The 20,525-nt window shown below is 37.5% G+C and overlaps 1 protein-coding gene across 1 annotated transcript in view; it reads left to right on the top strand.

Moving 5' to 3' along the window:
• LOC124802629 (39S ribosomal protein L39, mitochondrial) overlaps nucleotides 1-20,258 on the top strand; it is an 81,501-nt gene extending 61,243 nt beyond the window's left edge. The window contains exons 6-9 of the mRNA XM_047263523.1: nucleotides 4,669-4,769; nucleotides 6,577-6,648; nucleotides 17,365-17,412; nucleotides 20,022-20,258. Of these exons, the coding sequence (XP_047119479.1) occupies nucleotides 4,669-4,769; nucleotides 6,577-6,648; nucleotides 17,365-17,412; nucleotides 20,022-20,099 (299 nt within the window). The 3' untranslated portion in view covers nucleotides 20,100-20,258. The remainder of the gene's footprint in view (nucleotides 1-4,668; nucleotides 4,770-6,576; nucleotides 6,649-17,364; nucleotides 17,413-20,021) is intronic.
• The last annotated feature ends 267 nt before the right edge of the window (nucleotides 20,259-20,525 follow it).

Below are 20,525 nucleotides of genomic sequence, written 5' to 3'. Positions count from 1 at the left end.
AATTTACTGTGTAACAATATCTCATTTAATTGAAGTACGACATAGGTGTCGTATGTAATATTGAGAAATATTCCGTCTTTCGCGACTGTAATAAAAGTATTATTTACACCGGACGCGTTTGGCTTTATTTTAAAGCACTTCAATCAAGGAAAGGTATGGCACATACACAATGGTACTCATGTTCTCTTTCTCGTTTTTGTTCCACAGTCGCAGTTTTACCAATGGTACTGAAATATATTCCTCTTCTGCAACTGTAATAAGGGACTTATTTAGACCAGACGCGTTTCTCTCTTTTGAAGCATCTTCAGTGTACAGTATTTTGTGTTCTCCATTGCCACGTCACCTTTTGTAGTTTTGTGCTGCGGTAACACAATATTCAACGTTTGTGTTGGCAGATCAGTGTTTTAGCAAATAAATGATGTTTGTGTGTGCCACACACAAAAATTATATTTGACATAGCTCAGAGCACTTCACTGATAGTATATTCAAGTCCTAATGTTTTTGTAAGTCCACAGTTTCCACAGTTTCTCAATATTACATACGACACCTATGTCGTACTTCAATTAAATGAGCTATTGTTATACAGTAAATTTTATATGAAATTTAGGTATCTTGTCCACATTTCATTTTCAACATTGTGGCAACTAAAATCGACCATACGGAAAGTATACTCTATGGACTTTTACCTCTGCAAACTCTTCAAAATTTCGTGCAATGGTTTACTACATTTAATGCTGCATAATAACTACGTTGAACATCGAAACAAAATTAATTCATTTATGGGGGGAAGGTATCAGTCAAGAAGATGTGTAAAAACCTAATTTTTGGGCCAAATAGTTTTTGTGGAATCGATTGATAAGAGTGTCAAAGCAGTCGGAACACCATGTGTCTGCACAGGCGAGCAGTGCAGTGACAAAATCGCCCACAGCGCGGAATGCAGGGAGCACGTCTTTGTAGCAGCGAAAGGGTTAATGCGGCCGTGATGGCTTTACTTCATGAACTGCGCGCTCCCCCATACACGTAAGCTTGCGAACTATGCTATACTATGGTGCTGCTTCTATTGGCGCGTGCGTCGTGTGCAACTGGCAACGCAGCAATCTCCCGCGTCTGGGCGGGCATGCGCGAGCCGCCAAGATAAAAGAATTGAACTATAGTGTAAGGCGATAAAAATTTTCCACGCAACACGTACACACGGCAAAGTTGCTTGCAGTTGATGATGTCAAATATCCATAAGTTTTCATCTATTACAACTTTAGTTTCACATTTTTTGGGTAATTGATATGCGTCATGTAGCAAGAGATATCTTCATTGAATAAGTCAGTTACTACAACAGTTTCATTTTCAATTACACAAAACAGTTTTGGTGTTCACTATCACTATCTTCTATTACAACTTTAGTTTCATGTTGTTTTTGATAATTGATATGCATCTTGTAACAATAGATATCTTCATTGAATATTTCATTTACTACAACAGTTTCAGTTATACAAAACAATGTTTGTGGTCACTATAACCATGTGTCAGTTTTGCTTTCACAGAGGCACAAAACCCGAGTGTAGATTAGCAGTCCAGTGAAAGGGAGATGGTGTTCATTCCCCCACACTATTCTGCTCCCTGTGGTGGTCTAAGTCCTCACTTGTTTATATCCTCTAATGATTGAGACATTAAAGTTTCTCCACCGTACAATTTTCAGTTTTCCTTCTTTATTTTTTATTTTGTATTATTTTTTGCATCTAATTTCATTAGTTTTCCTTGGTTTTAGGTGTATAGTTTTTTGTGTGAATGATTCATGTGGTATGAATCCTCTGTGATATCTCCTATGTTTTATTCACCATATAGAGGAGACACTGACTTGCAGACAGGCACGACAAAAAGACTGCTATACATTTGAGCTTTCAGCCACAGAGCCTTATACTTTAGAAGAAGACCTTTTGGCCAAAAGCTCAATTTTTGTTGTGCCAGTCTGCAACTCAGCGTCTTCTATACATGGTAAGTAACAGTCTATCCTTTTCATTACTCCATCCTGGATTTTCCATTGTTTAATGTTTTATTCAAATTTTTGTTGTGATCAGTTAGAGAGAAATGGAAATGACTGTTGTGCATAACAGCTACTAATGTTCTAGTTTTCTATAATTACTTCCATTGCATATGTTTCCTTTTTTAAGAAGTTAATTGTTTTGATTTACCAGAGGTAACTCTGTGACTTACTTTATAATCGTACAATGCAAATCACATGTCAGCATTATTTTTTTGTAATATATGGTCTGGCCAATTTTAGCATTTCTTTGTAATGCCATATTCATTTCGCAGTTTTATTTTGAAGCGTATAGATTTGCCTGACTGTTTTTTTCATGTCTTGCTGTAGGGAATTTGAATGTATTCGTTAAAGTGTGTGGGTGGCAAATCTCATGTTGAACCTGGACAGTGAGGGAGCAGGTTTAAATTCTTGGAATTTCCATCACAGTTCTCTTGATTGTCAAGTATAGGCTTATTTATTTCCCCCATTTCTCCTTTCTTATCACTTGAGACACTATATTTGCAGCCAACAGTGACATTTGTGTATGCTCTCATGCAAGACATCTGTCACTTTCACAAGCTGCGACATTGTCGCAAATAAAACAGTGACCCTTATGTACAATAAGTTTCCTTTAATTTACGTTTATGGTCACAAACTGTTTGTTAACATATTACCGGTTTTTGTTGATAATGACCATCATCAGATCTGCAGAAAAAAATGGGAATAACATAAATATACTCGCAGATTGTCTACAGCTTAAAAACAATACATTGACCATAATCAAAAGTACTACTGACAATTATATGTGTTTGTGCACATTTAAATATGAAGAGGCATACCTTTTTTATAAACACAAAATCCTAATGTGCTGCAACCATAGTGGCATTGTCAAATGTTAAATGCAGAATCATCACCAGCATCGTCAAATATATATAAATAACATGATATGCATGAGTCATGTTGTCAGTAGCACTACTGTTCAAAACAAACTGCCATACAGTAGCCACAAGCTGTTTGTGTTGTAAGTTCACGAGATGTCGCTAATGTCAGCATACACTAGTTTTCAATAATTAATTGCACAGCGAAAATAAAAGGGGATACAAAAGTTGATGTCTGTAATGAGCTTATAACATATATAAGACATTACAATAATAAAAACATTGAGACTTGTATGTGTATTCTTCACAGAGTAGAAAAAGTCCATGCTCTTAATTTGTTAGAGGAGCTTGAAATTTATAAAGCAAAAAATAAAAAAAATAAACCAACAAAACTGCTTAACTGACAGCAACTATGCCTACGTTGCCTTATTTGACAATGTTTTACTCTAATAACTGCATGCCTCTGTTATATATAGTTTGTTGACAGTTTCACCTAGTATTGAGTGCCTCACATATTTACTTCATTTTCGTATGTTTTACACTTGATTGTAGTATTTTCTTGTTCCTTCTCTGTTCATTTCATAGACTGCATTAATCAGAAAAGTTGAGTCATGCACTGCTACTGAATTGTATCATGCTTTTCTTGCAGTGGAGTGCCGCAGGGTACGATGGGCCCTCTGGTGGTCACGTTCCTCCAACCACTTCCAGCCTATGCGGAATTCTGGTGTTAGCGCTAACAGAGGGCGCTGATTATGTGCAGCACTATGTTTCCTTTCATTGTGGCTTCTTTAGTGATTTGTTTTATGGTTGTTTTATATTATCTGGTGCACTATCAAAGGCGTTTATTATTTATGTCATTATCTAGAATATTGGCACTAGAGCATATGTCAACTACTGTTTCTTAACTCTTCCTATTTTTAACAATCTTACTTTTGTCGTGTTCTTTTTCACTGCTTTTTATTACTGTAATGCCATATATACGTTATAAGCTCATTACAGACATCAACTTTTGTATCCCCTTTTATTTTCGCTATGCAATTAATTATTGAAAACTAGTGTACGCCGACATTAGCAACATCTGGTGAATTTACAACACAAACAGCTTGTGGCTACTGTACGGCAGCTTGTTTTGAACATTAGTGCTACTGACAACATGACTTGTGCATATGATGTTATTTATATATATTTGGCGATGCTGGTGCTGATTCTGCATTTAACATTTGACGATGCCACTATGGCTGCATTACATTAGGATTTTGTTTTTATAAAACAGGTGTGCCTCTTCATACTTAAAAGCGCACTTATGCATATATGTGTCAGTAGTACTTTTCATTATGGTCTATGTATTGTTTTTAAGCTGTAGACAATCTGCGAGTATATTTATGTTTTTCCCATTTTTTGCTGCTGGTCTGATGATGGTCATTATCAACCAAAACTGGCAATCTGTTAACAAAAAGTTTGTGACCATAGACGTAAATTAAAGGAAACATCTGTCATTATTATTGTCCAGAAGGTGAATTTAAGTAAATTGAATGCAGAAAATGTGATAGTGATTTCAGGGACAATTATATCACTTATTTTTGAGGTAGTAATTAAATTAGCACTGCCAGTTCATTGCAGATCACTTACTCACTGTGGTTTTGTGTTTTGAATTGTTTTATTTTTTTAAATTGATGGATGAAGTGTCCGTATTTGTATTGTCACTGACTTGTACAAGAATAACTTTGAAGTATACGAGATTTAAACTAGGTTTTGTTTTTATCTTTTCAACAGATGGAGATATTACTGTGTACAGAATGGGAGAGCATGTGGATATAAGCAGAGGTCCCCTTGTGGGCAGTACTGGCTTTATTGGTCGGTGTACTGTAACTGCAGTAAGTAGTCTTTTAATATTCTTTCATGAATGTTTGTATCGACTTTTTGTACAAAAATAATAAGAAACAGTTAAGCAGTAAGTGGAATGTAGCTTCTGAGTGGCATTTGTTTGTTATATTATTATGCCAGTGACGATATAATTTTCCTAAGATCTTTCAGAATGTGGCACTGTTGTTGTGAAAATTAAGTGTTATGACATATTGCTGTCACTGATGCATTCTAGTATTTAATTTTCTTTTATGAGACATGTTGGTGGAAGATGTTTATCATTGTGTTGTCAGTAGTCAACAGATGTATGGAGATAATGTGTATGTAGAACAAGGAAAATACTGTAAGTTGCTTATTTCTAATTATGCAACTCTGTTATTGCAAACTATAAAAACATGTAGCCTTTTAGTAACTCCTGTGCTCTGATAACCAGTAAACAAAGTCACCCTGTATTTAGTCACTGAACTTGCAACCAGGAGTGCTGTTAAGATTCTGTGTGGCCATACAACATCCACATTTAGGTGTTCCACAGTTTATTTAAGTCACTCAAAGTGAACCACAGGACGTGGTCTGTTCACATTACTTCTTCTTGTGAATTATACTCAAGTCAGCATAAGTTGATACCTGATGGTTCCAGTGGGCCGGGCATGACAGCTTCACAGGCCTACCTCATTAGTAACGTAACACGATTTTGTAAACATCTCTGTGGTAATGCCGTAGTGTAGTCACCGTTCTGCAGATGGCCATTGTTTTTGCCTGCAGCCACTAGTGCTTCGCAGCTGAAAGCTGGTAACAGTTCTGTGAATCGTCAGATAGCTTCTTAAGGCAGCTTGACTGTAGTGCTCCAACTTAAATAACATCAGTATCTAATATGTTGTGAACTCATATCATTCCTTCTTCCACTCATTGCAAATGACAACCACAATGAGAATTTCAACTGCGGCTTATGCTTTTCGATAGAAAACTAGAAGTCCTCATATTTGAACGAACAAATATATTAAGACTGAATTTGAAAATTAAGAAGCTATTGAAATACATGCTGTATATGGTAGCCAACATTTTTTTCTTGTTCACAGCCAGAATGTGAAGTGGCACTACAGAACACAGATCAACTCTATGGCCACATATGTAGCTTTATAGAAACTCTCCTGTTGGCTTACCATGTTTCTTTTAATGTGTTATTAACACACAGCGTCTTAAGAGTTGATCTTTTATCATATCTATTAATAACTGGCAGATGCACCAGTGAAATATCATGTCTGAGAAGATTTCAGTGCCAATAAACATTGAAGCATTATTTGTATGTAATTTTTTTCATATATAGTAAGTGACAAACATATTGATTTAGTGGCGTCTCTTCATTTCAGAGACTGAGTGAGAAGACCAGTGATAAGATTCTGGATTCACGTTCAGACGGGCTGTGGTTCAAATCCTCGTTAGACTATCCAGATTTAGGATTGCCATGGTTTCCCTAAACTACATAAGGCAAATTCTTCTGTAAAGGACGTGACCAGTTTTTCCCCCCCACCTGAACTTGTACTCTCTCTTATGACCTTGTTGTTGATAAGGTGTAAAAACCCTAACCTTCCATCCCTTCTTCATTCTAGGTTAAGTGTACTAGGTGTTGATGATCATGAATTTTTGTTTCAGATATGTTTGCATATAGTTGTCTTGTTTCTAACAGTCTGTTCAATTTCTTGGAACTGCACATGTGCAGTTAAAATGCATGTGGTGATTTAACTAAGTTATGGAAGGGAAAATAGTGAGCTGTCTTATTAGTATTTGTCATTTAAAGCCTGTGTTTATTGTGTGTGACAGGTTCATCGTGTGGAAACAGACAGTGGCAGCCTGTACAGGTTTCAGGGAGTAGCACTGCCCAGAGGACTCATGGTAGGTGGGAATAATGATTTTTATACTTTTACAGATGCCTAGCCAGAACTTACCCACAGGAGGTAAAATTAGGAGAGTAGCTATCACAATTTTTATGACCGTCCTGAGGGATTAAAGAGTAAGTTTTGTAAGGTTGGGAAAGAAGAATGGTCATTCAGACCGCAGGTTGAGAAGGGACCATCTGTTATGAGAAACGGGGGAAACAGAATATCAAGCTATGGGTAGATTTCTTTTCTTTAAAATGTAGCAGTTGACAGTACTGGAACATTGTCTTCTGTAGGTAAATACTGTCCAACCATTCTGTCTCCTTGTAGTTTTACAGTTATCTCAAATGAATTATCATTTTGATATAATTAAATTTCTGTTTTACAATGCACCTGTTATTTTATTGTTAAAGTTTATTACCTATAGCAAATACCTTTCATGGAATTGATTCTGTTGTCATTTACATTAATTCCACATTTATCTCTCTTCACATCTTTGAATTCAGAAACAACACTTTTTTGTTTTGTATTACATATATGAATTTTAGTTTTCATAAATGTGCTCTCTCTCTCTCTCTCTCTCTCTCTCTCTCTCTCTCTCTCTCTCTCTCTCTCTCTCTCTCTCTCTCTCACACACACACACACACACACACACTCACACACACAAGTTGCTTATCATCCACAGTGTGAGCGAACATCACTACTGCTGGTATGATCCCCACATGAGGGAGTAGTAGTCGTACGTGAAAACTTAGTTCCACTGCTATATAAAGGACTCCTCCAAATTTGCTATGCATTAAAGCCTTCAGCTGTGTCTGTCCATATTGATCTTATCTGTTTTTTTTTTTTAAATGTCATCTACCTACCTTCCATTAGGTCCTTACCATCATGTACATTTTCAGGTTAGACATATTTGCTTGTTCCAAACCCAAGCAATTTAAAGCTGATCACACCATCTTCTGTGTGGTTGTCCTATCCTCCTTCTACCCTTAGATCTCCTGTAATAGGTTTTCCTCCATATCTTGTTTCGATCCATACATATTAAATGATCATGCCATTGATTGCTACACTGTTGGGTCTCTTCTGCCATTCCTAGAACATGGAGCTCCTTTCTTATTTCACTGTCCCTCTTATGATCTTCTAATTGTATCCTGCCCAATGTGTTAGAAGTCTCATTTCTCGCACTTCAGTCCTCAGAACTGTGTGGTCGTTAACCCTGCAGCTTTGGATATTAGACAGCAAAATGCACACTTTAAGATTCTCTCTTGTACTGCAGTGCTTTCAAAAAAGTGTGGCTGTAGTGACACTGGGTTTGGAATTGACTTTAGTGGCTCAGAAAGCGAAAAAGAATCTGATGTTACTTCATTAGAGACTGGAAGTGACAGCAGTTTTTCAGTTGAGTGACAAGTGCCCAACAGTGGAACGAGATAAATACATCGACTGTGCACCAACCAGCTCTTACAAGATTTATGTTCACAGGAAACAATTGTGAAATACATAGATAGACTTCATAACTACACAGAAACTAAAAGATGACTTTAAGTTTCAGGGTATTTTAGTTGAAGTCCAGCACACAAGTGTACACAGGATTTTATTATTGGTGGTCTACAAAATTTTGTAACTTATTATTTTGAGTTTTAAAAGCTATCTAGATTTATGTTAATAGGAAACTGTTGTAAAATACATGGTTAGACTTCACAGATACAAAGGTACTGAAAAACGACGCCAAGTTTCAGGGTATTTTAGTCGAGGTCCAGTGTACGACTATACTCGCGATTTTATTGTTGGTGATCTTCCAAATTTTGTAAATTATTGTTTCGAGTTTTAAAAGCTGTCTTTGTATGCCTATATGTAAAGTATTCAGTATAGGATGTTTTTCATTATAAAATATTTTTTGGAATATAACTTGAAAAAAAATTATGATGTTAAGGGCTTAAAGTCCACATTAGGGATCCACACACAGTAAAGGTACAGTCATAATTCTATGAAATTTAAGTATTATCTCTTTCCTGTTTTTTTTTCAGTAATGTTCTCTTAATTGTATCTAACATGTATGAATACCATAAGCATAAGAGATACAGCAGCCCAGGTAACTGTCCCAATATGTTATTCTTGATTCTAATTTTAGTTCTGATGTGTATTTTGGTATTTTTATCAGCATAAAAACTCTTCATTGGCCTTAATAAATGCTGAGGGGATGTCATACTCTCCTAAAATTTCCTATAACTTAGATCTCACCACCTGGATGAAGGCTTTTTCATAATCCACAAAAGTTATATACATTGGAAGATTAAATTCTTCGTACTTTTCTGTTATTTGGTTAATACAGAAAGCAAAATCCATACAGTATCCTCCTTTTATCAGAAAAGACTCAGTTAAAGCTTTTAATATTTTGGAAAGTATCTTGGGATACATAGTACACCCAAAGTTTAATAGGCTTGTACCTTCATGGTTATTACAAATATTGCAGTTTCCTTTTGTATAAATGGGTAAGATTACTCTGCTGTCATCTGGAACATGACCACTCTTGTGGCATAGATTTATAAAATTTAGAAGCCTAACCCTAAGATTCTTGGGGACGTATTTAATAAGCTCTGAATTTTTTTGGTTGTCTCTGGACACATTCTGTTTCTCATGGACCCAATTGCATCTTCCAGTTCTGCCAAGGAGGTTATATCTACATTCACAAATGATTGAGTGTTACAATATTTTCTTCTTCCCCTGCCCATGGGTTTTGGAAATAGCCTAGTTATGTTTCATTGAAGATATTATTGTACTGTGAGATATCTTTCACCTTTTTATAGAGAGCTTTTATTATTTTATCAGTTGTTATTTGTTTTCCATGGAATTCTTAATTTCTAATTTTTTCTACCACTGTTGCACGTTGGTAATAAGATAACTGTTTCCGATCTATTTGACCATTTTCAGAGCTATAAGTATAACAAAATACATTAAAAAATGGAAAATCTGTGATGGAGTAATGACAGTATGGAAAGGATACATTGCTATTCATTACATAGAGGGCTCATTGAGTCGCAGACAGGCACACTGAAAAAGAATGCTAGATATATTGAGGTATTGGACTACTTACATTCACATAAGCACCAACTCTCTGAAGTCCCTGTTCCTTTACCACTCACCACCCAACTCATCACTGTTGGTGTCTTTGTCCTCTATGCTAACATCCCCAATACCTGTTGCCCAGCTGCTACATTTCCCAGTGCGCAACTTACTCAAAATCTGCAACCTCCTTCCTGGTCATGATGACCAATTATATCCTCACACAGAGTCCTTTGAAGACATCAAAATAAATAAATAAATAAATAAATAAATTGTGATACAGCTGTAGGCACCCATGTGGCCTCATCCAGTGCTGACCTATTCTGAGTGCGAACCACTCAGAATTCCAAACTTATCATCTGGTTCAATTTCATTGATATCTTCATGAACTAGACCAAGGATGAGAACACCCTATTCACATTCTTTCAGAACCTCCCCCTCCCCCCCTCCCCCCAAATTTGTTTCCCCTCAGTGCAACGAGCCATCTTCCTTGATTTGCCTCTACCTCAAGGATGGCTACATGAGTACCTCCATCCGCATCAAATCTACCAGCTACAAACAATACCATAACTTTGACATCTGTCACCCATTGCACACTAAGAAATTCCTTCCATAAAGCCTAGTCACCCATGGTCGTTGCATGTGCAGTTACAAGCAGTCCCTATCCAAATGTGCTAGGGGTCTCACCAAGGAGTTCACAGACCGAAAGTACCCTCCCCGCCTTATCTAGAAATAGATCTTCCATGCCTTTTCTACCCAGTCACCTACCATCACCCATATACCCACTGCCCATTCACAAAAGAGCGTACCCTTGTGAGTCAGTACCACTTTCTCTGCCACGGCTTTGACTGTCTCTGATCCTTTCTTGGAATAAAAAATATCCTTCTCACTGTTCTCCCCTCCCCTCCCACAGTGTTATTCTGCCCTTACCCAACCTACCCAATATCCTTATCTGTCCCTATTCCACCCCTGCACCCAACCTCTTGCCTCATAGCTCATGCTCATAGCTCATGTCCTGTAACCCCCCGTCCCTATAACCTCACCCCTCCTGCTCCCCTCCCCTGGCCTCAATTTTCACTAGTTCCTGTCCTCCACCTATGTAGCTTCTTACCTGCTCCCACTTCAGTACTACTACACACACCTTGTATCCTGTCAGCACACCTGCAAAGCCATTTCCCCTTCTCTACTTCTCTCCTCTGCCCTTTCCCCCACCCCTTCCCAGCACCTCCCACCCCATCCCGTCTCCCCCATTGTCTCACCTAACAGTCCTGTCCTGGCCCCACCACATCCCTGCATGCTCCCACAGTCAGCATTAAAATCTTTCCCATCCCTACCCTGGTACCCTTCACCTTCCCTATCACATACCTCTTCTGTACCTCCACTAGCCACTCCAGTAAAGATTTCTGCTCATCTCAGACACAATCACAGTGAGCCTTAGCACCCAGAAATTACAGTCGCCATGAATATGTGAGTTGTGGTTATGACAATGTATGTGAGTTTCCTACATCTGCTGAAGGACTTAGTCTACATTATTTTTCATTGTGCTGTCTGTGACTCAGCATCTCCTCTGCATGGTGAGTAGCAGTCAATCCTTTTCATAAAATACAATGTGTAATACACATAATTAAAATGTACTGGAGGTGCATAGCTGTTTCTTATTTGTTGAAATCTAACAAAGAATTTCCTTGGCCCATGTTCCGTGATAACTAGTTATGCATATTTCACCAACCTCCATTTCATTTTCATTAGTGCTAATTCTGTTTTCCATTCCAATTTGTTCTCTGATCCATTTGTTATCATTCCTGTCTCTGCTGTTAACTCCTAACAGCATTCTCCGTGTTGTCCACTGAGCTCAAAGTCCATACCTGCCACTTCATATACATTGGGGTCTTCAATTTATGAACCATATTTAGTTTATCAATGCACTACAGTCGTTTTTAATCTTCTGCTGATTTCCTTTCCCATCAATCCAGTGGCTGTCTTCATCTGCCCTAAAAACAAAATCTCAACAACTCATTCTATATATTGTTAAATTTTACTATTTTCTTTTCAGTGTGTTATCTTGTTTTATTCATATTACAGTTGATTTTCAGGCCCACTTACAAGCGTGATCTGTCAAGTAGTTCCATAATTTTTTTGAAGCTTATCGGGGCTAGAGGCAAATATTATATTGCCAACTGAAAAATAAAGGTCATTCAGATATGATTGATTAACACGTAATCCGTATTTTTTTCTTGGAGTGAGGACCTGAAAACTTTCTAGGGGATAGGAAATTTCTTTGCTGAACTCCATGCTCATTCTAAATTCCTCACTGTCCTTATGAAGTCTAAATGAACTTGTAACATTGATGTAGACATTCTTCATTATACACTGATCACCATAAAAAGGGCTGCATCGAGGAGGAGAAAGTGGATTGTGACCATTATTGGTGGGCAGGTAGGTGGTACCACAAATACAAAATGATTACACTTTCAACTTTGAAGGACCAACATTTATTGTGCTACAAAGCTGCAAAATGTACACGCTAGTATGGCGTCAGATCCGAGTGGTTATGAATACAAGCATCCAAGGGTGCCCATACAACAGTTTGCAGTGGAGGGAGGGCTGGACATGGTGGTATGGAGTAATGAAGTATTTTTAATACTTTGGAAGAGAATGGTGACATGTAAGAAGCTGTAAAGGAGTTACAATTCTGACCCTGTTAAAAACCTGCATAATATTGACTTTATTTTTTATTTTTTTAAAGACTGCCTGGCTACACTACATTTTTCCTTTCCCTGAAAGCTAGCTGTGGTGAGTGGGGGGGGGGGGGGGGGGTAGGTGCAACCCACCTTTACCCCCCCCCCCAGGTACAGGCCTCGGATAATGTAATACTCTGTCCCAATTGTGCTTGCATATGAGCATGCAGTTCCTGCAGATTAGTGGGTGGAGGTGGAGTCCTGATGGCACACTCGATGGCATCCCCACGCGTTCTTAACTTAGGTAAATTGGGCAATGTGGCTGGCTATGGAAAAGTATTCACCACTACAAGATATGCTTAGGAGGTGCAGTGGTATGAGGATGACCAGTGTCCTGTCGAAATACGGCATGGCTGTGAGCATTTACGAATGACACTAACTGTGAACGGGCCCCATGGGATATTGCTCACCATACAATCGCACCAGGCTGGTGGGAGATGTGATGAGAAATGACAACTGCTGTTTGTGACACTCTCCCATACACCCCAAACATGGACACAGTGGTCGTCACGTCCAAGGCAGAAGTGGGATATCACCAAAAATGACCAGGCCACTGTTTAGGGCCCCATGTCTGTGATTGCTGACACTAGGCAAGGGAGGCGTGATGCTGGCTGGTTGTGATTGAAAGGCATCATAATGGTCAGTGTGCTGTAAGACCTCTGTCCTGCACCTGCCTGCCAATGGTAATAGCACTTATGAGATGCTGCAGAGAAGGCAGGACAGCTTGCTGAACCATTACTATGGTTGGATCTGTTCACATGTTGCACACACTCTGTCGGTCCTCCTTGCTTGTGGAGAATGTCGGACGACTAGATCCTACATGTTGCCCGTGTGTGCGTTCCTGTACATGTTACCACCAACAATGGGCAATAGTGGTGCCCATATGACAGTTGTGGTGGATAATACAATGATAGGACACCCAGCCTCTTGCAGTCCCATGATGCAGCTCTTCTCAAAGTTGTCCAACTGGGTAACCTGCTGTCATATGGGCCGGCACAGCCATTTAGGGCCCTTTGCATTAATAGATGGGTATGACATTACAGCCCCCCTCATACTCCCTGCATGCTGCCTCCCTTGAAAAAGTGGTTGTTGGCATAGCTGGTGATGTGCAACATACCACGTAGTTTGCAGTGGATAGGTTGGGTCCTTGTGGGTGCAGCTGTTTTTATGACAATCAGTGCACTAACATAGGTTGAATAGTGGTTTTGTTTCTCCAGAGTTGTTATTGTAGATTTAGTTGAAACTGAATCATAAGCCTTCTCAAAATATAGGGATAAGAGAAAAAGTGGTAAAGCAGTCTCCTTAATCCCCTTTGCTATTTCTCTCCTGACTTGCAGATGGTCCATTATACTCTAATACCACATCTGCTTTTAAAACTGTTCATTTGGCTGATAAAATCTCTTTTCTTATGTGGTTGATAATAATTTTAGAGAATAGCTTACACATAACAGAGAAGAGGCTAATACCTATATGGTTATTTTCTCATTTTGCTGGAAGTGCTATAGTTACAACATTATCTTCCTCTACAGGCATTTTATAAACAATTAAGTTCTTTTTGTAGTACATTCCTCCAGCTTTAGCTGTTTCTATTAAAACATCATCATCTCTTGGCACCTTTGGTACTCTTTTACAATTTTTTCGGCATTGTTGCCCTCTTAATTGTTTATATGTGGTATCTACCCAGCATAGGTTTCTTGTTTGTATTTTGCTGTTTCATTGCTTTCAAATGTTTCTCTTGCAATATTTTTACTGTATCTTTTCACAACATCTTGAAGAATAGTTCTGTATAATTCATCATGTTCTACAGTAGGCCTATTGCTATTAACTTAAACTCTTACCTTTTCATTAAAAGCTGCCTAATTCCATTTTGAGTATTTTTCCAAACTTGCAACTTTCTTTGCTGTTCTCATTAGTACCTTTGTTAAACAACTGTCTATTTTGCGTTTTATGTCTGTATAACCTTCGCTTTCTAAGATGCTGAATATGTTGCTTAATTTAGTGTGGTAAACCTAGTTACTCCTAAATAAATTCCGACTTCTGACATGTGGAGTGTTATTTGTTTTTCCTAATGTTGTTTTTATGTTTACTGTATGTCATAAGAGTCTGTGATCAAATTGGAACCCAGAAATGATTGCTGCATCTTGTACAATTTCTTTTTATTTGATGAAATGTAGTAAGTTTCATTTTTAGTTCCATCTTGCCAATGATAAGTTCATTTTTGATTTGCTTTCTTGTGGAAGAATGTGTTAAAGACATGTGTATTCTCAGTAAATTCCATTATTGTTGTGGACAGCGATGTGAACAGTGAATCATTTGCTAAATATTTCATGTGTGCAGTGTAAACTCTGCTGCACTGCCTCTGACCTAAAACCAAAGCATAGATACAGACGCTCTTAGTAGTCTTCTGAATACTGTATGTGTGCTTAAACAAAATGCATTTTCACACAACAATGTATAATGTCTGTAATTTTCATTATTAAATCTGATGTTTTCAACTGAAGAACTGTTATTTAGTTTTTGTCCCATTTTCACATTTAAATTCCTCATTGTAATATTTTTATAGGATTTGTTATCATTTATCAGCTTCTGTATTGATCTTCAACATCATCATCATCAGAATGTGAGCATCTTATTTCATAGACCTGAATTATTTCTATTGAATATATTATTTTTGTGTTTAAAGTTATACTTGTTATCCTCTCTGATAATATTTCTTCCGTTTCAACAATACTGTTTCTAGTTTTCATGTTTACAATAAAGTCTACACCCAAGTTCTCTTCCTGCACTGTTCCTCTCTAGTAAAATATATGATATGATTTTACTTCTGTTTGGCCTTCATTCTTTACACTGCTCTCATGATAACCTTAATATCTCTTGTTTGATGGTGTTGTATTATCTGTGAAGTACAGGGTTCTGCTGTTTATTATGAGTTAGTAATGTAGTAGAAGCAGTTGGGTTCCTAAGGTCCACATTGTTTTTTATTTAACCAAACTCTCTGTAGCAAGTGTGGTCACAGAAATAGCTTTGTGTTCCCAATAATGTGAAGCTAAAACCTGAGTTCCCTTAATCCAATACTCACAATATTTGTTCATTCAACTTGAACCATTAATGTCTCAGCAACTCGCACATGCCAGTGGGGCCTCCAACAACACTGCCGTAGAATGCAGTAGTTGACCAGGTTTCAAAGAATTTGGTGAAACATCTGAACAGTGCTAAATCTTGGCAGAGTTATGCTCATGTAGTCCTAGCCTAAACTACTTCATTGCTTCTTAATGCCCAAGCTTGGGATCAACATGACCAGTTCATGTCCTGCTCTCATGCTAGTAGAGTCATAAATCTCCTTTGAATATTGTTGGTTTGCAATATACAGTATTCAGAAGACTACTAAGAGCATCTGTATCTATGCTTTGGTTTTAGGTCAGAGGCAGTGCAGCAGAGTTTACACTGCACACATCTGTAATACATTTAGTCAAGAGAGTAAAAGAGCTTGACTCACTATGCTATCTGATGTATAGGTCACAGAGTAGCCCACCTGTATTTCTTCCTTCTAAAGCGATCCATCAAGACTGGAATTTCCTGAATGCTGCAGTACATAAAACAGTGTAAACACAACCACACACCTATAGCAGATCAATGCATGGAACACAGAAACATGTAACAGAAAACAGCATTCACATTAGCTTTGAACACTAGCTCATTTTCTAGCAACAGTGCATGCTTGCAAGCGTGCGCACACGCACACACTGCCATGCCCACGACAAGACTGTCTGTGCTCCACACATAAATCCACTTTAGGTTAGTGGTTGCCTTTCCCTTGTACTGATCCAGCAAGAGATACTAACAGCTGGACATTTGGTTGCTTAGGCTGCACATTGGGATCTAGCCTAAGTGGTTGCTTTAATCCTCACAAAAGTGTAATTGATGGCTGTAACTTAAATACTTGACAGATTTATCTTCTGCATCAAAAATTTAATTTATTTATCCCTGTATTTCATAAATGCATTACATTATGATTAAATGAAAAATATGTAGGACTGTCTTTGCTCAAAATTCATCCAAAGAGTAACTCTGCTGTTGTTGTGGTCTTCAGTGCAAAGACAGGTTTGATGAATCTCTCCGTGTTAGTTTATCCTGTGCAAACCTCTTCATCTCTGCGTAACTACCGCAACCTATGTCTATTTGAACCTTCTCACTGTATAAATAAATCGCAATTAGTTGTTGCCTGAGAATGTGTCCTGTCAACTGATCCCTTCCTTTTGTGAAATTGCATTTTTTTTTTTTAGCAGACATAAGGATTGTTTGTGTGACTACGGGATGCAGTGTTTCAGTGTTTTATGTTCAAGAAGATGGTACTGGACGCTATCGAAAGGTGACTTCTCAGTGGTTACCTGTGTTTAAGAGCAACTGGCATGTTTTCACTCAAAAAGATCAATGTAGTATGTTGTAAAATGATGAAGGTGTCATGAAGGTTTCAGCAAATGATGATGCAGTTACCTCTTAACTTAAAATTTCTCTTCCTTTCAGTTGTTATTTTCATTGAAATTTTGTAGTAATTGATGTCAGATTTGTTTCAGTGTAAAGTACTCCAGAACACTATTGTGAAAAACCCTTAGAATGCCAGTGTAATTAAAGTATTGGTGAATGTTAGAAACAGTATATTTTGTGAAACAAGTTTTGTACACTGATTGTTGTGGTGCAAAAGGAGGGAGGAATGGAGAAGAGGATGATGAAGGGGCAGTGGGAGTAAGGTGTAGGGAAAAGAGCTATGTAAACACACACACACACACACACACACACACACACACACACACGCACGGTAACATGATCCTTCAACTAAGAAATTTGAGTTCTGTTACTAATTTCCTTCTTGTTGCTTTTGCTCTGCCCTATAAGGTTTCAAACTGTACTAATTTTACTACTGTTCTGTGTTGTAGCTGAATCACTATGCATATGGCATCCTGGAGTCTCGTGCAAGCAAGCTGGTGAGTTGATATACCTATTGATTTTTATATTGTTCTGTATTAAAATATAAAAATAAGAAACAAGTATTAGAAAACTTACAGAAAGTAAAATGCACGTCTTGTTCAGTTGTTAAATGGTTGCAGACTGTATTCTTACTTGCATGCTTTCCCAACGAGACTGTAATTTGTATGAAGAAAGATATGAAAGTGTGTGGGAAAGAGATTTGCAATAGTCATCCACAATCTTGGATCAAAAGAGAGACAACAAGGATGTCTATCACATAAACTGCGTTCTTGTTGGTTTTAAAATTTAATTCTCCAGTTGCCTTAGCTCCTAAAGCTTGAAGTGCTGTCACTTTCAGCATTTAAATTACAATCTGCTACTGGATTTTCAACGTGTTTAGTAAAAAATACTCTGTATGACTGAAATTATATTTTAAACTTTTCTTTTCCATACAAAAATTATACTGCAGGAAATAAAATAATTGGTGGCTTAACCATTTAGATTTTGGATTATTAACCAAGGAAATTGAGATTTGTTTATTGGTGACACCTAAGACTTTTTCCTGCCACATACATGACATTTGACAGTATATGCTTTGGATTACACATCGAGTGGCATATCCTCAGTAAATCGTTGGTTGATGTAGCTCTCTGTGTGAAAGAATAGAAGGACATAGCAGTTCTAAAGCACTATTGTATTAAGAACAACTTTTGTCTTGAATTTCTGAGGAAACTTCCATCCATAAGTTGTATATTTGTCATTTACGTTGTTCATCAAACTTCTATAAAACATTCAAAACAAAACTAACCTGCTACCACCCTCACAGTTTTTGTTTCAAAAATGAAAATGGCAGTTTGGCTCTTAACAACCAGAAAAAATGTAAGGTACTTGGTAATTATTTTGAAAAACTACTAAACTGCACAGAATCAGTGAATAAATTCCAACCACTGAAAACGAGAACACCAACACTAACTCTAGTTATTACAATTTCATCAGTTTCTTGAAACAGACTTAAAACAATGAAGTGTCCAGAGAAGACGGTATAATTACAGAATTACTAAAATCAGCTGGCCATAACACTGACACTGCACATCAAATTTTGACTGAAGATTTCCACATGTGAAATGTTTGTACCAAAATGGTGCTGAAAAACCTCACAACTGAGCAGAAGGACAATTGAAGAAGTGTTTGTATTGATCTTTCTGAGAGGCTTGACAATGACTATTAATCATTCAGTCATGTGATCACAGGTTATGAGTCCTGGATTTTTGAATAGTGGCAAATTGAGGAGCTGCACACTGAAACATTTCCTCAGCCAAAAAAAAGGTAAAATGAGCAAATCAAAGATCAGAACAATGCTGATTTACTTTTTTGACAATAGAGGTATCGTGCATAAAGAATTTGATCCTCCATGACAAACTGTCTACCAAATGTTTTACAAAGATGTCCTTGAAAGTGTCAGGAATAGGGTGAATCGATTGAGACCAGACGTTTCAGACAAGTGGATGCTGCATCATGACAATGCCCCATGCCACACGGCCACTTCCATCACAGAATTTTTGGCCTCAAATGTGGTCCTGTTGTTCCACAGCCCCCATATTTGCCTGATTTGAGTCCTTGTGACACTTTTCTTGTCCTGAAATTGAAAAAGTCTTAAAAGGATCTCGTTTTGGCACTCTAGAGAACATTTCCAAGAATGTGACTGACAGTTTAAAGGCCCTACCAGTTGAAGGCTTTAAGTGCTGCTACCAAGACTGGGAACAATGATTCCACCAGTGTATAGCTGCCAAAGGGAACTACTTTGAAGGGAATAATGTTGTTGTTTGAAAAACATAAAAACTGTGATAGTTAAAAAAAATCAGTCTTATTCTTTTTCTCACACACTTTGCATCTACAACTACATCACTTCTCTGTAATTCATACTTGAGTATCTTGCAGTGGGTTCATTGAATCATCTTCAGACTATTTATCTACTGTTCCATTCCCAAAGAGCTCAAAGAAAAAACGAACACTTATATCTTTCTGTTGAGCTTCCTTAGCTTTTTGTGTATGCACAATGATTGTTGATCATAAATAAATTAACAGTAAGGATAACAGCTGACAAATAATAAAAGCACCGAGTCACACACACACACACACACACACACACACACACACACACAAATTAGTAAGGCTACATTGTGCTGGCTGAATATTGTGTACTGGGACTGCAGTTCTCCAGCTTGTCTGGATTAAGGCATTGTGTCATGTGGAGTGGGTCAAAATACAGAGTGTGGAGAACATGAGGGAGGTTTTTTCAGCACCACCTTAAGTAGCTTGGTCTGAATTATATAGACTTGATGCGATGTTCCCCACTTGAACTTATTACACAGAATATGAGATGTATTGTTGTGAATGAGAACATCACCATACTTCAATGATACACGAAAATATCTCTGATGACTGTCAAAAGATCCAATAGCTCGTGGATTCACCCTGACTACTGTCACAGTTTACTACATTTGCTACATCAATAGTTCTGTAACAAAAACTTGTTGACCTGGGAAAAAAATAAAAACGCTTGTCTAACTAAAAATCTGTTTCCTTGTTGCATGTAAGTCTCATGAAGTGAACATTTTTGTTACAGAACACTGTGCATCTCCCAGACAGTTACAGAGCAGAACCAGCTAAGACGGCACCTGTCATGGCTTCAACTGTGGCATGACTGTAGCCGAGAACTAAGATCTCCCTATTAGGAGGATTAGTCTCCCAAAAATGACAGCAGTGCATACACCTTGAGGCTTTGGTCTCACAATGTATTTATATTTTTTATTGATGTACAATAATAAATAGATTTTCTTTAATAAATGTGTTTTTCATCATATTCAGCCATTTATTTATATCAGAATATCACATGTGATAGGTGTGTATGCTAATTTCTTTGTAAATGCTGGGACAGAATTACATATGTAAGTATACAAGGTGTAAAAAAAAATAAAAAATAATAATAGAAAAAAAGGGTTTGGCCAAACTTTCAAGAAACATTCCTCACATGTAGAGGAAAGAATTATGTTATATGGACATGGGTCCAGTACAAGTTTATTTCCATGTTACAACTCATTTTGTGCTTCTGTCTATTATGACATTAATC

This window comes from Schistocerca piceifrons, chromosome 6, assembly GCF_021461385.2.
Source record: "Schistocerca piceifrons isolate TAMUIC-IGC-003096 chromosome 6, iqSchPice1.1, whole genome shotgun sequence".
Lineage (NCBI taxonomy): Eukaryota > Metazoa > Arthropoda > Insecta > Orthoptera > Acrididae > Schistocerca > Schistocerca piceifrons.
Note: the sequence above shows the minus strand (reverse complement) of the source record. Positions and strands in the feature narration are given on the sequence as shown.